This window comes from Castor canadensis, chromosome 17 (genome assembly GCF_047511655.1).
Source record: "Castor canadensis chromosome 17, mCasCan1.hap1v2, whole genome shotgun sequence".
In the NCBI taxonomy this organism is placed as follows: Eukaryota; Metazoa; Chordata; class Mammalia; order Rodentia; family Castoridae; genus Castor; species Castor canadensis.
In genome coordinates, this window is record NC_133402.1 from 3,207,583 (window position 1) to 3,222,554 (window position 14,972).

The 14,972-nt window shown below is 48.2% G+C and overlaps 1 protein-coding gene across 2 annotated transcripts in view; it reads right to left on the minus strand.

Moving 5' to 3' along the window:
• Positions 1–1,431: 1,431 nt before the first annotated feature.
• Crebbp (CREB binding protein) overlaps positions 1,432–14,972 on the minus strand; it is a 127,294-nt gene continuing 113,753 nt past the window's right edge. For both annotated transcript variants that reach the window (XM_074059246.1, XM_020156526.2), the window contains 10 exons: positions 14,894–14,971; positions 14,407–14,474; positions 12,293–12,443; positions 11,831–11,977; positions 11,136–11,249; positions 9,923–10,088; positions 9,509–9,676; positions 6,198–6,359; positions 5,672–5,953; positions 1,432–4,635 (listed from right to left, as the gene is read on the minus strand). In XM_074059246.1, the coding sequence (XP_073915347.1) occupies positions 2,479–4,635; positions 5,672–5,953; positions 6,198–6,359; positions 9,509–9,676; positions 9,923–10,088; positions 11,136–11,249; positions 11,831–11,977; positions 12,293–12,443; positions 14,407–14,474; positions 14,894–14,971 (3,493 nt within the window). In that variant the 3' untranslated portion in view covers positions 1,432–2,478. The remainder of the gene's footprint in view (positions 4,636–5,671; positions 5,954–6,197; positions 6,360–9,508; positions 9,677–9,922; positions 10,089–11,135; positions 11,250–11,830; positions 11,978–12,292; positions 12,444–14,406; positions 14,475–14,893; position 14,972) is intronic.

Consider the following 14,972-nt stretch of genomic DNA (forward strand, 5'->3'; position numbering starts at 1 on the left):
TTTTTCTTCTCCTCTTAAGTATACAGCATGAGACACAGCATCTGGGCTCTCCAGCTCTTACAGAAATTTCGTTAGGACAAGTTTAGGGTTAGTATCCACAGCTCACATCCTTACACATCCGATGGACAGTCGCATAGGATGCAGACTCCAACAAGGAAGAGGTTGGTACATAGCTTTGAATTCCAGGATAACCTGAAAAAGATGTCCCCACTGCCCAAGTTAAAAGGCTGCACATGGGAGAGCGCCATCTCTGAGCATGGGCTTGGAACGGCTCCTCCAGGGTTCTACTTCTTGTTTGAACACCTAGCTCAGGAAACCCCCCATCGGCAGAGAAGGGATTCTGAAGAGGACCGTAAATGTGCAAGATGAGCGAGGACGGCAGATCTCTGGAGGGCGTGGGACAGGGTGGAGATGGGGGTGGGTCAGGGATGTTAGATGGTGGTCTTTGCCAGGTCTAATTAATCCATGTTATTAAAACTCAAGATTCAAAACTGTGATAAACTACATTGCACCCCTTCAATTTCTTTGAAAGCCTCCTCAAATTTAGATTCCCCAAGTCAAGTATCATGTATTTTGAAAATACTTCTGTGAACATGAGGGAAGCTATTAGGGCCATGATTTCTAAACTTAACACAACAGCCCCCCTCCCCCATCCAGACCACCTCTTTGGTTGGAAGACAGGGATTTAAAAAAAAAAAAAAAAGTTTCCTGGGGACAGCAGACTAGGGGGTTAACTTTTCTGCCCATGATCCTTTCAGATGTTACGTTTACATTATTTGAGTCACTCTGCTCAGGTCACCCACAACTGCACCCAGCAGGAGGGTAGGACCATGGAGCATCTGCCCCTTGGCAGCCCCCAGGTGGCACCTGGCCTGTGTGAGGCCCACTGAGGCCACAGGAAACAGGCTGATGGAGGTATCCTCTTCAGTGAACACCACAGGGTATTGAGGTGGGAATCAGGAACCACCTTGAGTCCCTGGAGCACCCTTTGCATCAATTCTGGGATTTGTGTATAGAAAGACGGGGGTGAGGGGGAGCGCCTGAAAAAAGAGCAGGGCTTGCCCTCCCTACAGGGGACAGCTGGCTACAACAGAAGGGAGGACAGGGATAGTGGGCTGGAGGCAAAGTGCTGTTTCAGACCCATTGGTGTTTGTCCCTTACATGGTGGGTGAAATTGACCTGTGAGCCTCCAATGCTCAAGGCCAGCACCGAGCTGCCACCTCAGTCTGTGGGCAGGAAGACCTCCAGGTGGCTGCCAGCCCGGGACATTTCCTGCTGCCACCCACATTGCCACCGTGACCTCAGCCCCAGCCTCTCCACTCCGAGCGAACAATCAGAACCATGTCTTACAAAGAACAGACTCCAAAAATATATATAAATAAATAAAAACCTTAAACATTCTTACAGGGATCTTAAAGAACAGAATACATATTAAAAACTTCAGTAATTTATATCAATTTTAAGCGATACTTTATATACAATGGGAAAAAAACACATGCATAGTCCAAATACAATGTTGAAAACAGCATTTTCATAACAAAAAACCCCGAACACTAAGTGTTAATACCATGTACATGAATTCAAGAAGGACCACCCTTTTTGTCTGTTGCACACAGTTTATTTAACAATATGATATAAGAAATGAGTTGGTACTTTACCATTCTATACAGTGATTGAATCTTCTTCAATTTTCTTATTTATAGTAATTATAGCGCTTGCATGATTTACACTAGAATTGCTTTTCCTCATTTCAAGTTTCACATGGAAGGAAGAAATGAATGCTTCTTCTCTATTAACATTAGCATGGTCTAAGAGAGTGATCATCCCTATTTTTGTCCTAAACCCAGTTTTATCAGAGAAACAAAGCAACAATTTCTACATCTGCAAGACAAGAGTTTGGCGTAAGCCAGCATGTATAGATAGATGTATGGGTGTGTACGTGTGTGCACGCCGGAGTCAATTCCTATCGTCCAGGGGTAATACTTGGAGATGCCCACAGAGTTCACTATAGAAAAAATCTTCCCGCAACGTCAAGACAGTTATCGGGATACATTATAAGATGCATTAATTCAGCAACCAGTTTCTGAATATTATTTTTCTTCTCACTTTTAAACATAAATGTTTAAAGTCTTGAAAATACAAATAAAAAATATGAATATAATGAACTTGTTTTTCCCATTAAAAAAAGGCATGAGTCATCAGCAATGTCGACAAAAAGAATCCAAACGACCCCCTCCCCCCAAAACAAAAACAAAACGAAAAAGAGAGAAAGAGAGAGAGAGACCAGATATTTAAATCAACTGGTTTTTAACAAAAAAATATATTCTTTGTATTGTTTCTTTAAACATCAATCCACCCTTCCATGGCCTGGAAGTCACAGTTCCATCTAGGAATAAAAAGAGCCTAGATGCCTGGGTTTTCAGTACAAAAGGTCCATGAACATGAAAGGGGAAAAAGAAAGTGATGCTCTCATAAATGCTACAAACCCTCCACAAACTTCTCTAGTGTGTCTCCCGTGGTGTCACCAACCAGGGACAGTTCACTGGACAGTGCGCTCCTACTGGGGGTGTTCAGCTGGGGGAGCATTGCACTCTGTTCCGGGTTCCCCAGGTGTCCCTGATCCATGGAGCTGGCCATGGTGACTGCAAGTCCGGGGTGGGGAGAACCAGTCTGGGGTGAGACGTGGTGTGGCGAAGGCTGGGGCTGTATCCGTGGTGATGGGCTGGAATGTGGAGGCTGGGACTGGGGTCGTGGAGACTGGACAGGGGCTGGAGACCGCACCTGGTTACTAAGGGATGTGGCGATCTGCTGGCCAGGGAGATGTGAGGCCTGTGGCTGTCCTGAAAGCATGTGCTGCTGGGGGCTCATAGGATTTGGCTGGCCTGGGGACCCGATCTGCTGCTTCATCTGCTGCTGCTGCAGAATCCGCTGTTGCAGGGCCTGCTGGATGTTGGGGGTGCCATCCGTCCCCAACCCAGGCTGCCCCATCTGACTGAGCTGTCCCATCTGAGCGGCCATCTGGCCCATGGAGCTGCCCTGGATGGGGAGATGCTGCTGCATGCGTTGCTGCTGCATGGCTGGAGCGTAGCCTCCAGGTCCTTGTGGCTGCTGGAACTGGCCGTGCCCGGCCATGCCCCCGGCCATGCTGGCACCGCTTTGCTGTTGTTGCTGCTGCTGCTGCTGTTGCTGTTGTTGTTGCTGCTGCTGCTGCTGCAGGAGCTGCCTCCTCAGCATCTCTCGGTACTGTGGACTCATACTCGCCATGCTGGGATTGTGGCCCGGGTTCATGATGTTGAGGGCCTGGCCCTGGGGGTTCAGACCTCCCATTGCCTGCTGCTGTGGAGGCACACCGGGCCGCGGCACACCAGCTTGCATTGCGTTCAGGTTCTGCAGGCCAGGCTGCTGGTGCAGGCCGGGCTGGGGCTGCATGCCGGGCTGAGACTGGAGGCCGGGCTGGGGCTGCATGCCGGGCTGACTAGCCACATACTTGGCTGTGCGCTGTTTGATGAAAGCTGCCATGAGCTGTGGGTTTGATTTGAGGATGTTCAGCACCTGCTGCTGCTGTTGAGGAGAGCTGGGAGACTTCAGGGTCCTCAGCAGGTCTTGCAGGGCGCTGGGTGAGATGCTCCTTGGCGGTTGTACACTGGACATCCGTGGCCCAGCTACGGCTGGCTGGGCCTGCATGGACATCACAGGCCTTGGCATGCCTGGTATTGGCTGCTGCTGGGGGATGGGCGCCTGCTGCCACTGCCCAGGTGGCATACTGGGCATGACAGGCCCACTGACCTGGCTGGGTCGGGGCACATTCAGGCCCACGGGGGCCATCTGGCTCCCGGGAGTCCCCATACCTGTGCGTCCTGGGGGCATGCCATTGTTGATGTTCACTCGGTATAGGTGCTGCTGCTGCTGGGCCTCACGCTCAATCTGCCGGGCCGCTTCTACTGCTGCAGGAGGGGGCTGGGCAGGGGGTGGAGGGGCCGGCACCTGGTTGGTGGGCTTCCCGGTGGACACCGTTGTGGGGGGTTGAGTCCGGGCCACGCTGGGGAAGCCAGCTGGTGACATGCTCACAGGTGAGGGCTGGGGCTGGGCAGGGGGCTGTGGCGTCTGGGGCGTGCTGGGCTGCTGCGTGGGGGTCCCGGGCGGTGCTGAGGTAGGAGAAGGCAGACTCTGCTGAGGCACGTTACGGGTGTTCATAGTGGCCATCCGCCGACGCATGAGCTGGGCCTGCTGCAGGCGGTGCTGGATCTGCTGCTGGCGGAGCTTGTGTTTGATGTTGAGGCAGAAGGGCACGGGGCATTTGTTTTCTTGGCAGTGTTTGGCGTGGTAGCAGCAAAGAGCGATGAGCTGCTTGCACACTGGGCAGCCTCCATTGGTCTTGCGCTTGCAGCCCTTGGTATGCTGCACGACCCGCTTCATTTTCTGGCAGGATGGCAGCGAGCAGTTGGCATTGCGGCACTGGCAAGCATGCACCAGGGACTGGATGCAGCGCTGGATGCTCAGCCGCCGGGACTCCTGAGGGCTCTTGGACTGAGGCTCACCCTGGCTGCTGCCCTCATCATCCAGGCCCAGCCCCCACTTCACCATCTTGTGGGTGTGGCTCTTTGTGTTGTAGCAGTTGATACAGAGGTCATAGTCCTGTAGACAAGCAAAGGGCACAGGTCAGCATCAGCACAGGACCAGCATGAGCAGACAACCTGGTTGTCCCTCTGGTGCTGAGTCTTGGACTGGGCATGACCACACTCATGCCCACGTCTTCCAAAGCTCCTGGGCAATGGACACTGGCTCCCTTCTGTCCCTGCTGTCCCTGCTGTCGGAAAGGCACCAGGACCCTGTCACATCCCCCCAGCTCCCACATCCAGACTGCAGCATGACAGTGAGAACAAGAGAGGGGCTGCAGCCATTTCCTCTAAGCACCACCAGAGGACGCCATCCCAAGAATGAAGAGAAAAGCTAGCTAGAGGGTAACATGGTCTTTCCCCAACAAAGAAGGCCAAGTGGCCAAGAACTGCTTGCACCTGGGAACTGAGAAGGAAGCCTGGGGACTGAAAACCGTGCTCATAGAAAGGAATCCAAAGTTCTAACGTGAGGAAATTAGAAAGACAGGCTAGGTTAGACTGGAAAAAAAGAGGCATTTAAAAGTGGGCGCAGAAGAAAGGGAGAGCAGGCAAAGGGGCAGCCTTTTCCTACCCAGGACTCACCAGTCCCACGGATCAAGGCAGGATGCCCAGGAAAGGGCCCATAAAGAGTGCAGCGTGTGTGTGGGGAAATGCGAGGCATGATGAGTGAAGGGGTGCCTCAAGACCCTGACCAAAGGTGTCATCCCTGCCAGTGGACAGAGGGCATCCCTAAACCCTGAGCAAGACTAGAGCCAGGGTCATAGAAAGAAGGTAAACAGGCCAGAGTTCCCACAGAACCAAAATGCCTGTGCTCTCTCCATGCCTGCCTGACCAAGCCCATGGGCTGCCCTCTGGTTCTCTCCACAGTCAGGCTGTGTCAGATGACAGTAGGGAAGGCGGCAGCAAAGCTTTTGCCTCATGGCCAGCTCCTCATCCTGGAAGGGTCAGCACAAACATGGCACTGATGCCAATTCCAATATCTCCTTATGTGGACTCTGTCAGAATCTTGCACTACACACAGTGGATGGGGTGGGAGGGGAGCTAGCAGGACCTACCTCACACACAGTGCAGTGCCAGCGTGTCTCCACATGGTGCTTGCACTCATTGCACGTGTAGACGAAACGGTCCTGGCCCTGTGTATGCAGTTCTACCAGCATGCACAGTGTGGACCACTTGGAGCGGCGCAAGGAAGAGAACTCCCAGTGCTTGTCTCTGGCCAGGGTGAGGAAGGCATCACGCCCATCCATTAGGTCGCAGCTGAGCAGGGGGTCTGGGTCCACAATGGGGGGCAAGGTGTTGATGACAGGCCCAGCATGCAGGTGAATCACAAAGAAGACCTGCAGAGAGGAGCTGCATTAGCCTCAAAGAGGCAGCTGGGTGCAAGGGCCACCTGCGCCTGGTTGAGGCCCAGGCATCCTGGGCTGGAACAGAATTGGTGATAAGTAACATGGTATTACCTTGCATACCTGCCTGCACCAGCAAAGACAGCCTGGTGCCCGCTCCGTCCTCTGGCAGAGGAGGAGGTGCTGCTGCTCTGGGCCGGGAGCAGCCCCAGCACTTCCCACCCAGCCCGGGCCGTACCTCCTTGTGCTTCTCCATGGTTGCGTAGAGCTTCTGCGACAGGTCATTACACACGTTAGGCATGCTGGGCTTCTTCTTGTTGGCACGGCTGATGCTGCTTTTATTCTTGTTGGTCTTCTTGTTGTTCTTTTTCTTGGCATTCTTGCTGTCACCCTGACTTCCCTGCAATCATGCAAAGCTGTCAGACTGATACACAGCTGCAAGGTTGTGGGGCTCCAGGGAGCCCAGCCTAAATCAGAAAGCCATCAGGCAGACTGTACCTGTGCCTGGGTCACATACTGCCTTCAGAAGAAGGGCTAGGGAAAGGTGTGAGGCTGGGAGCAGGGCCTGTACTTGCCAGGCCTAGCCATGTCACCTGTATGCCTTACTACCTTACTTCTCAAGGTACAGTGCACCCAGGATGCTAGTTCAGAATCTAACAAATGGGTGGGGGGCAGCCAAAGTTTTCTTTGCCTCCCCACTGTTCCACTGAACAGTGCATATTATGCCCTTCCTACATGTTCAGTAGCTTTTTCTTTATCTTGAGAAGGGATCCACATATCCATTGTGTGTGAGTATTTGGCAGAAGACACAAGAAAAGTGTGAATGGGAGAAGCCACCACACTGGTAGGAGCAGGGATTCCCAAGTGTTCCCTGTGGGTCTCACCAGAGCAGGGCACCTCTCTGGACCTGCTCTCTCCTGCTGGTTCTTCAACCTACTTGCTTCAACTATTTGGTTGAAGTGTAAGAGGGTCTCACAATTTAGTTCAAATGCTCTAATATTTCTATTCTGGAAGAGCTCAGGGTTGTCACTCATTTCAAACTCAGGTTAGAAAAGATAACCAGATCTGATTCAGACAACTTTTATTTTCTTTTTATTGTGGTACTGGGGAATCAAAGCCAGAGATTCATGCATTTGGGGCACATGTTTGACCACTGAGCTACACCCCAGCCAAGAACTTCATTGTTTTGTTGAGACAGTGACTCACTGCCCAGGCGGGCCTGCCTCAATCTCAGGAGTGCTCCTGTGCCACCACGCCCAACAAGAACAGCCATTTTAGTTATTTATATTTGCTTCTCTGTTGGCACTGGAGTTTGAACTCAGGGTCTCAAACTTTCTAGGCAGGTGCTTTACCACTTGAGTCACTCTGTCAAACCTGTTTTGTGGTGGGTGTTTTCCAGATAGGGTCTCATGAACTGTTTGCCCGGGACGGCTTTAAATCACAATCCCCCTGATCTCTGCCTCTTGAGTAGCTGGGATTACAGGTGTAAGCCACCAGCACCCAGCCAAGAACAACTTTTTTTTTTTGGTCCAAGCCCAAGCATTCTACCACTTGAGCCATGTCCCCAGTTCAAGAACTTCATTTTTTTTGGTGGCACTGTGGTTTGAACTCAGGGCCTCATGCTAGCTAGACAGGCACTATACTGCTTGAGTCACTTCAGCTTTTTGTGATGGGTTTTTTCGAGATAGGGTCTTGCAAACTATTTGTCAGGGCTGGCTTTGAACTGTGATCCTCCAGATCTCTGCCTCCTAGATAGTTAAGGATTATAGGCGTGAGCCACTGACACCCAGCTTGACATCAGCTTTTTAATGCCAAAGGAGCACTCCCCCCTAAATGTTAACTGAAGTAACCGCAGGGAGGCACATCTTCACCCACATCTAAACCACACAGGACTACAGAACAGCGAGTCTACCTGCCAATGTCCTCACACTCTGCCTTCCCAACCAACCACATGCAGGCTCCTGATGAACAGCCAAGGCAAGCTCAGCATCAGCGCTACCACCCCATCCTTATGCTCTGGACGGCTTCATCGCCACAAAGCCAGAAGCCTTTTGGGTTGGCACATGGTTTGTCTTGCACTCCACTCAGAGCCCTCTTCCCTATAGCAGCAGGGCTGGGTCCCTATGCTCTCCAGAGCACTTGTAAGAACTGAGAGCTCAGGGTTCTGACTAACCTGGCATCAGAGAATCCAACAGCTGGCCCCAGGTTCCTCTTCCTGAAGTAACACCACCTCCATTTTTACAAGCCTGAGTGCATGGTTTTGACACAGGCCACCCTGTACCTAAGGCCTAGTCTGGCACATACAAGATCCTCAGGGTTCAGTTACCTGGTCTCTCCTGCACTGAACTCAAAGCCAGCTACTGAAATCTTTAAGGCCAGCTCAAACAGGGCTTCTCTGACTTCTTCCTGAATGATCCTAAGGTGGAAGAACTTCGAAACACTAAAAGACCAAATCCTGGCAGGAACAGTCATGCTTCTCAAAGGGGTCAGGTGATGGACAGTTCTTCTGGAGAAGCCCCAGTGAAAGGAAATCAGAAAATGAGTAGTACAGTCCTAGTCTGTGCTTTCTCTGTTCTCCTTGAGGCTGAGGGCTGTCTTACCAATGATATAATGTATGGTACACAATGCCTGTGACATTAGGCTTCAGATGCCACCACACGTTGCCAGATCCACCAACCCTGCTTGAGCCAGTCTTATCCATCTATCTCCTTTGGGGCATTCCCAGGTATGCAATAGTAATAACACTTTGGCCCATTCTTGGTTTCTCCCAAACCACAGCAGTGGCAACAATACAACACAGTTATTCAGGCCACTTGGGAGTCTCCCCAGTTCACACTTTTTTCCTCAAATGCCACAAAGACCCATCCCAAGTTCTGAGATTCTTACCCTCAAAATCTATCATAAACTTCCATTGTATTTACAGCTGCATGTGAGTTTATGCTACCATCATCTACTCAGACAGCTGCTCCTTATGATCCCTAACACAGCACACTCTGCAACTATCTAGCACCTTCCTGGTTTTCCTACTAGAACATACCCTGTAGAGCAGGAATGGAATCCTGTTGAGTTCATTCTGTACTTTTTATAGGGACAGTAATCAGTGAACAGGCAGGGTACAGAGGAAGGCACGAACAGCTGGCAAAGTAGGTCAAATGATGGAGCAAGCATGAGGTCCTAAGTTCAAACCCCAGTACCAGAAGGAAAAAAAACCAAAAGGAAGGCACAAACAACAGAGGAGCTACCACAGAACACAGGAATGAGGCCTGGCAATGAAAGGTCTCTTGGTTCAGTGAATTTCGTCAGTTTCAATAGCCCTCCCAGGCAGGATACCTTCTCTTTCCCACTTGTCTCCAGATCTAACCTCCATGGCCCAGAGCATCCCTTGCAGACTCCAGGCCTGCCCTCTGCTGGGGATGGTGACAACTTGAATGAGTAAAGAGAAAGAACCTAACAGCACACACACATTTCCAGACTGCCACCCTAGCATGGTCCAAGCTGCCTCCCACAGCTATAGCTGGGACATCAGGGGAAGTAAAGGAGGACCCGTACCTCAGGGGTCTCACTAGCCGCGGTACTCTCTTCTTTCTTCCTCTCTTCTTCTTCTTGTTCTAGCTCCTTAATGCTCTCTTCCAACACATTGGGCCAGAAATCTCCTTCAAAGTAGGGCAACTCCTTAGCACTTGTGAGCCTATCTTCAGTTGCTTGCTTGAGTATGTCCTGGGAAGGGAAATGCATAGGGGTGAGATGAAGATCAGCCACTGACATCAGCTGAAGTGCCAACTGCACAGATGCTTCTTCATCTTCACTCTGAGCTTTCCTGTTTTTGCTTTCTAATCCTTGTAGGTGAACATGATTATAAAATATAAAATTTAATTATATAATTAAAGTGAGTGTAAAAGGAAAACACACAAACAGATGTCAAGTGGCCGTGACAAAGCCCCACCTTCTTTTAGCATGGGATACCTTGTAGTCATGAATAATCCGCTCTGCAAATGCCTTGTCTAGCATCTTCTTGTACCATTCCTGCAGTCGTTTTGGTTTCGGGATTTTTTGATCTGGGGGATGGCAATGGAAGATGTAGTCATCTCCTTCACTTGGAGGACAGGCCCAGATGTGCCCTGTCACATACCTGCAGGACAAACACATACAAGTCAAATGGAAAGATCAGTGAATATGGCCTTGCCTTCAAGGAGTTACAGCTGAGGGGCAGAAACCAAGGACAGAAATAAGTATGAAAAGAAAACAAAAGATACAACCATAATGTTTATGGCAGTACTTGTAAGAAACTTGAGAACGGTTCTAAACTAGTGTGCTGTGAGTGTAAAAGTAAGATGGAAATTTTTTATTGTTTGCAAATCCAAGACTGGACACTGCCCTAAAGCACTTTGTTTTCAAATGAGCACACACAGAGTGGATCCCTGTAATCTCTTCACACACAGAGCCCAGGAATGCAATGGCTTGACAAGGCACAGCACAGAAGGGGTGCATCAAGCGAAGCACTGAATTTCCTGTCTACTCCCCATGTACTGGAAAGGCAGTTCAGTTGACGATTTCTCTCTAAGGGGTTAATGTCAAATAAATCCCATTCATGACACTTAGCTCAAAGACCTCTAAATCTTTTTTTTTTTTAGGTTTGGGAAAGGAATGTGACAGATACAGACTATAAAAACAAAGAAGCCACACAAGAGACCATGTACTGCAGGCTTCATGCTAACCAAATATCCAGGAAAGACACATTTATAGAGACGGAAAGTAGATTACTGGTTGTCTGGAGCAGAGGTGGGACAGGGGATTAACAGCACAGGGGTACAGGGATCTCATAAAGGGGATGGAAATGTTCTGAAGCTGATTTATAGTGATGGCTGCGTTGTTCAGTAAAGTTACTAAAAACCAACGACTTATAAACCTGAAAGAGGCAAATTTTATGTATGTAAACTGTGCCTGAATAAAGTGGGAAGAAAATGACAGGCAAACAGCTCATACTGTGCCCTTCTAGAACTAGATGTGGGTCCATGAACACTTGAAGGGAGGTTTAGGAGATTTCTGAACTGATGTCAGTATATTAGAAATAAAAATACTTAAAACTTTAAATAAAAAAAACGTAATTTCACAAAACAAACATACAGAGAAAAATAAAACATTTTTATTGATTCTGAATAATTTGATCCAAACTTACCCCAATTTCTTCACATATTCTAGGTATCCAATAAGGATCTCATGGTAAACGGCTGTCCGGAGGCAACGGGGCCGGAAGAAATGAATACTGTCCAGATAAGATATGTACACACGCCTGTGGAGTGGGAGTAAGTGTGTTGGGGGGTCATTTTTAATTCAGGGTATCTTATCTCTTAAACTTGAAACTAAATACCAGCATCCAAAAAACCCCCCAGATACTGGTTTTGTTTTGATAGTGGTTACACAGGCCACCAAACAGGATGTAATAAAACCCCAATCACAGACCCTACTACCAATAAGGAAAGAGAAATCATTTTCTGCTGCTAAACAGAATGGCACGTTGTCCCAGTGGGGACAGGGAAGAATCTAGGAAAACTATGAGAAGCCACTTCCAGGTCCTTCTCTCCTAGATTCCTGACTGAACCTGAACTAACTCTGGGCAGACATACTTCAGTAGAACAGGTGCATCCAGCTGTACCCACTGCCAGCCCCCAGGGTTTCCTGCTTTGGTGAGACAAAGCAACTAGGGCCCACGCACACTCACAAGACTATGCCACACACATTATCATCAAGACCTTTTATTTCCCACTAGTTTGGAAGGAAACAAAGCTAACTAGCTTGTTAAGTTAATTGTGGCTTCATTTACTTTAATCCAGTACCAAAGCACATAGTTCCTCCATGACACCGGAAGACTACCTTGTGTTTGGTGGGGGACAATCAGAGCCATATTCCTGCACATGCATTCCAAAAAAGCACACGTCCACTCCATCAATTTCTTCAAAAGCAAAGAGCGCTTTGGTTCGATATGGGAAAGATTCAGACATTTCCCCTGAGTCCACAAACCTGAAATAAAAGCCAGAGTCTGGGGTTTAGCAAATGTCACTGTTTACAAGGTGCATAGAGCTAAAGTCTTGGCCATCTCTTGGGACAATGACCAGAGCTCCTCCCTCTGGCCTAAGTCTCAGAGCTGTGTTCCAGTTCTTCCTGATGCTGTTCTCAAACTTGGGATTGTACCTCTGCTAACAAATTTGGGATTCAGGGAGAACTGGTTGCATGTGCTAACCTACTACAAAGCTACTGTGACAATACCACACTCAGAGCTCTGAAGACACAGGTCCAGGGACTCCCACATTTTAGGAAGGAAAAGAGCATACAAACCGTGACTTCATTCCAGGCTTGACCTCCACAGTCTTGTCTGAGCTGGCCACCACTCTGACAAAAACCTCCCCAGCTTCAGGATGGTTCTGGCGCCGCAAAAACTTGTTCACTCGGTCTTCTAAGTGGTTTCCCAATCTTGTGGTCTGCAGTCCTAGGAAGTCCAGAATGAGCAGGGGAGAAGGCTTAGGAATGCAGGTTCTATTCTTTCTTTTGGCATGGTATGCTACATTTAAGGAGTAATCTTCTCCAAAGACAGAAGGGTCTGTCCTGTGACATCACTATTTTATGGGAGAAAAGTGGATTATGGAACCAGGCACTCTGTATCCTGAGACCGTGTTATCTGTCCAGATGTTCCCTACCTTTTTCTATTGTAAGGGAAAGAAAAGCCATAAAGATGGCCCAAATCTGACAGGGCTATGAGAATACGGTTTAGGGAGCCAGGCTATGTCCTTCTTGCCTCGCACCCTTTGCCCCAGGTCCTGGGCAGCTAGGAAATAGCCTGTAGGACAAGAGCTACATTGGCCCTGCTCAGATGAGCAAAAGATTCCTGTGGGGTAGGGCAGCTTCACAACTGTCTCCCACAGATGTCACCATCCAGGATGATTCTTGCCTTAGAACCACTCTTTAGGAGCTGTAACAGTAACAGGAAACATGGCACACACTTGGGGAAGGGACGGCATAAATGCAATTCATTTCTGGGGCCCCCTCCTACCTCTATTGCATCTAAAACAGCACAGATCATTCCAAGGCCAAATAACCAAGATTAACCAAGGCTTGCTGCTTTATCAGCAGTCCACTTGCCTGGAGGGATGCAGGACAGGCATAGGATCAGTCTTAGCCTGTCTCATTGCTGCCACAATGAGGAGGCCTAGCCTGAATTTTCACCCTTCTGCACCTACTCAGGGCCATTCCCATGTGTCCACTGTGACAAGAGCTAACTGGTTAAATCATCAGTCATAATACACAGAAACTTCTGCACAAGGGAGAAGGACTAAGATGGGGAAGGTATAAAAAAGTTCGGTGACTATTTATAAATAATGGCATGAGGAGTGGGGCTGGGGATTGAACCCAGAGTCTCACACATGCTAAAGCTCATGGATAGAATTTTAAAGTTTTCTTCTTGACTTGGTCAAGAAATATCTGGAACAGGGTGCCAGCTGCTCACACCTATAATCCTAGCTACTTATGAGGCAGAGATCTGGAGGATGGAGGTTCAATGCTAGCCCAGGCAAATAGTTCATGAGACCCTATCTCCAAAATAACCAGAATCAAATGGCCTGGGTGTGGCTCAAGTGATAGTATGCCTACTTTTTAAGTGTGAAGTCCTGAGTTCAAACCCTAGTCCCCAACCCCACCCTACTCCCTAAAAAAGATAAGAAATACCTGGAAATTTTAAATGAACTTTTACATTTCATTTTTCTGAAATAAACATATCAATAGTGGTGCTTCTGGGGTATAAGTTATACATCAATAAAGTGATTTAAAAAGAAAAAGCTTGAAGTATGTTTTAAGTGTCGAGGAAGACCTATGCTTTACATGGCTGTGTGGTTAGACTGAGAGTCTGTCTTCCACATTCCTCAGTGGCTGGACGACCACTCTGAGAAGTGCAGATATAAGCTCAAAGGGCTTCACAGGCCCTTCACGGGCCACCCCTTCTTGCTGAAACCTCTGAAGGAAATCCTTGAATTCTTTAATCCCACACTTCTGCCAAGCAAGTTTTGTCCCTTTATGAAATGGCAGGGCCATTTTGTCCCAGGAACCTGGTGCTCAGAAAGTGCGGGCCAGGGCACTTCATCTGTGTGAAGGTCTTAGTTCTACTGGAGAAGGATCTGCTGCCAAAGGTTCTCTCAGAATTTATAGTTTTCTTTCAAAGCTTTCTAAACTTTCATTGAAAACACACATACATGGATCATAAAGGGTGGCTTTCACGTAACAATCAAACCAAATGACTTTTCTAAGACAGAAAAATACAAAGTGCTAGAAAACAACTTACAAATGAAAACCTATGACAGCTGAGCTTTGAAACCACATGTTGAGAGGTACTAAAATACAGAAAAATCTATACAAGTTCTAAAATGTACAGCTGAAGAAACAGAAATCTTCCACAAACTTACTCTTAGCACTGAATTTGTTTTCTTTTCGAGGTCTGCCAGTTTTCTTTAAGCAGTTGTCACACACAAAGCTGCAAAACAAATAATGGGTGTGATCAGATTACTGTCAACAGTATATTTTGCCAAACCAATGAAATGCAGCATTAAAATACTTTGTTGGCAGTTAAATCACATCACTGTACAGAGTAAAGAGCCAGACGGCTTTGATTCTACAATTCCTAAAGCGGGCAAACATTGAAGATTTAAATTTAGAACCAAGTGCCATCTCCCTTAATTGCTGAATTTTTTTTTTTTTTTTTTTTTGGCAGTACTGGGGTTTGAACTCAGGGCCTCATGCTTGCTAGCCAGGCCCTCTACCACTTGAGCCATTCCACCAGCCTAATTGCTAAATTCTTGCTGACAACATTGAACAAGATACAGCCAGTCACCCTATCCATGGCTCTGCGCAGAGTAGCTTGCTCTTCCCCTGAGATCACAGGAAATTACTCACCCTGAAGGCCAAATGATGTCATAGTGTAGAACGCAAATCTGATGCATCTTTCGGCCACACTCCTTACAATCAACAAAAC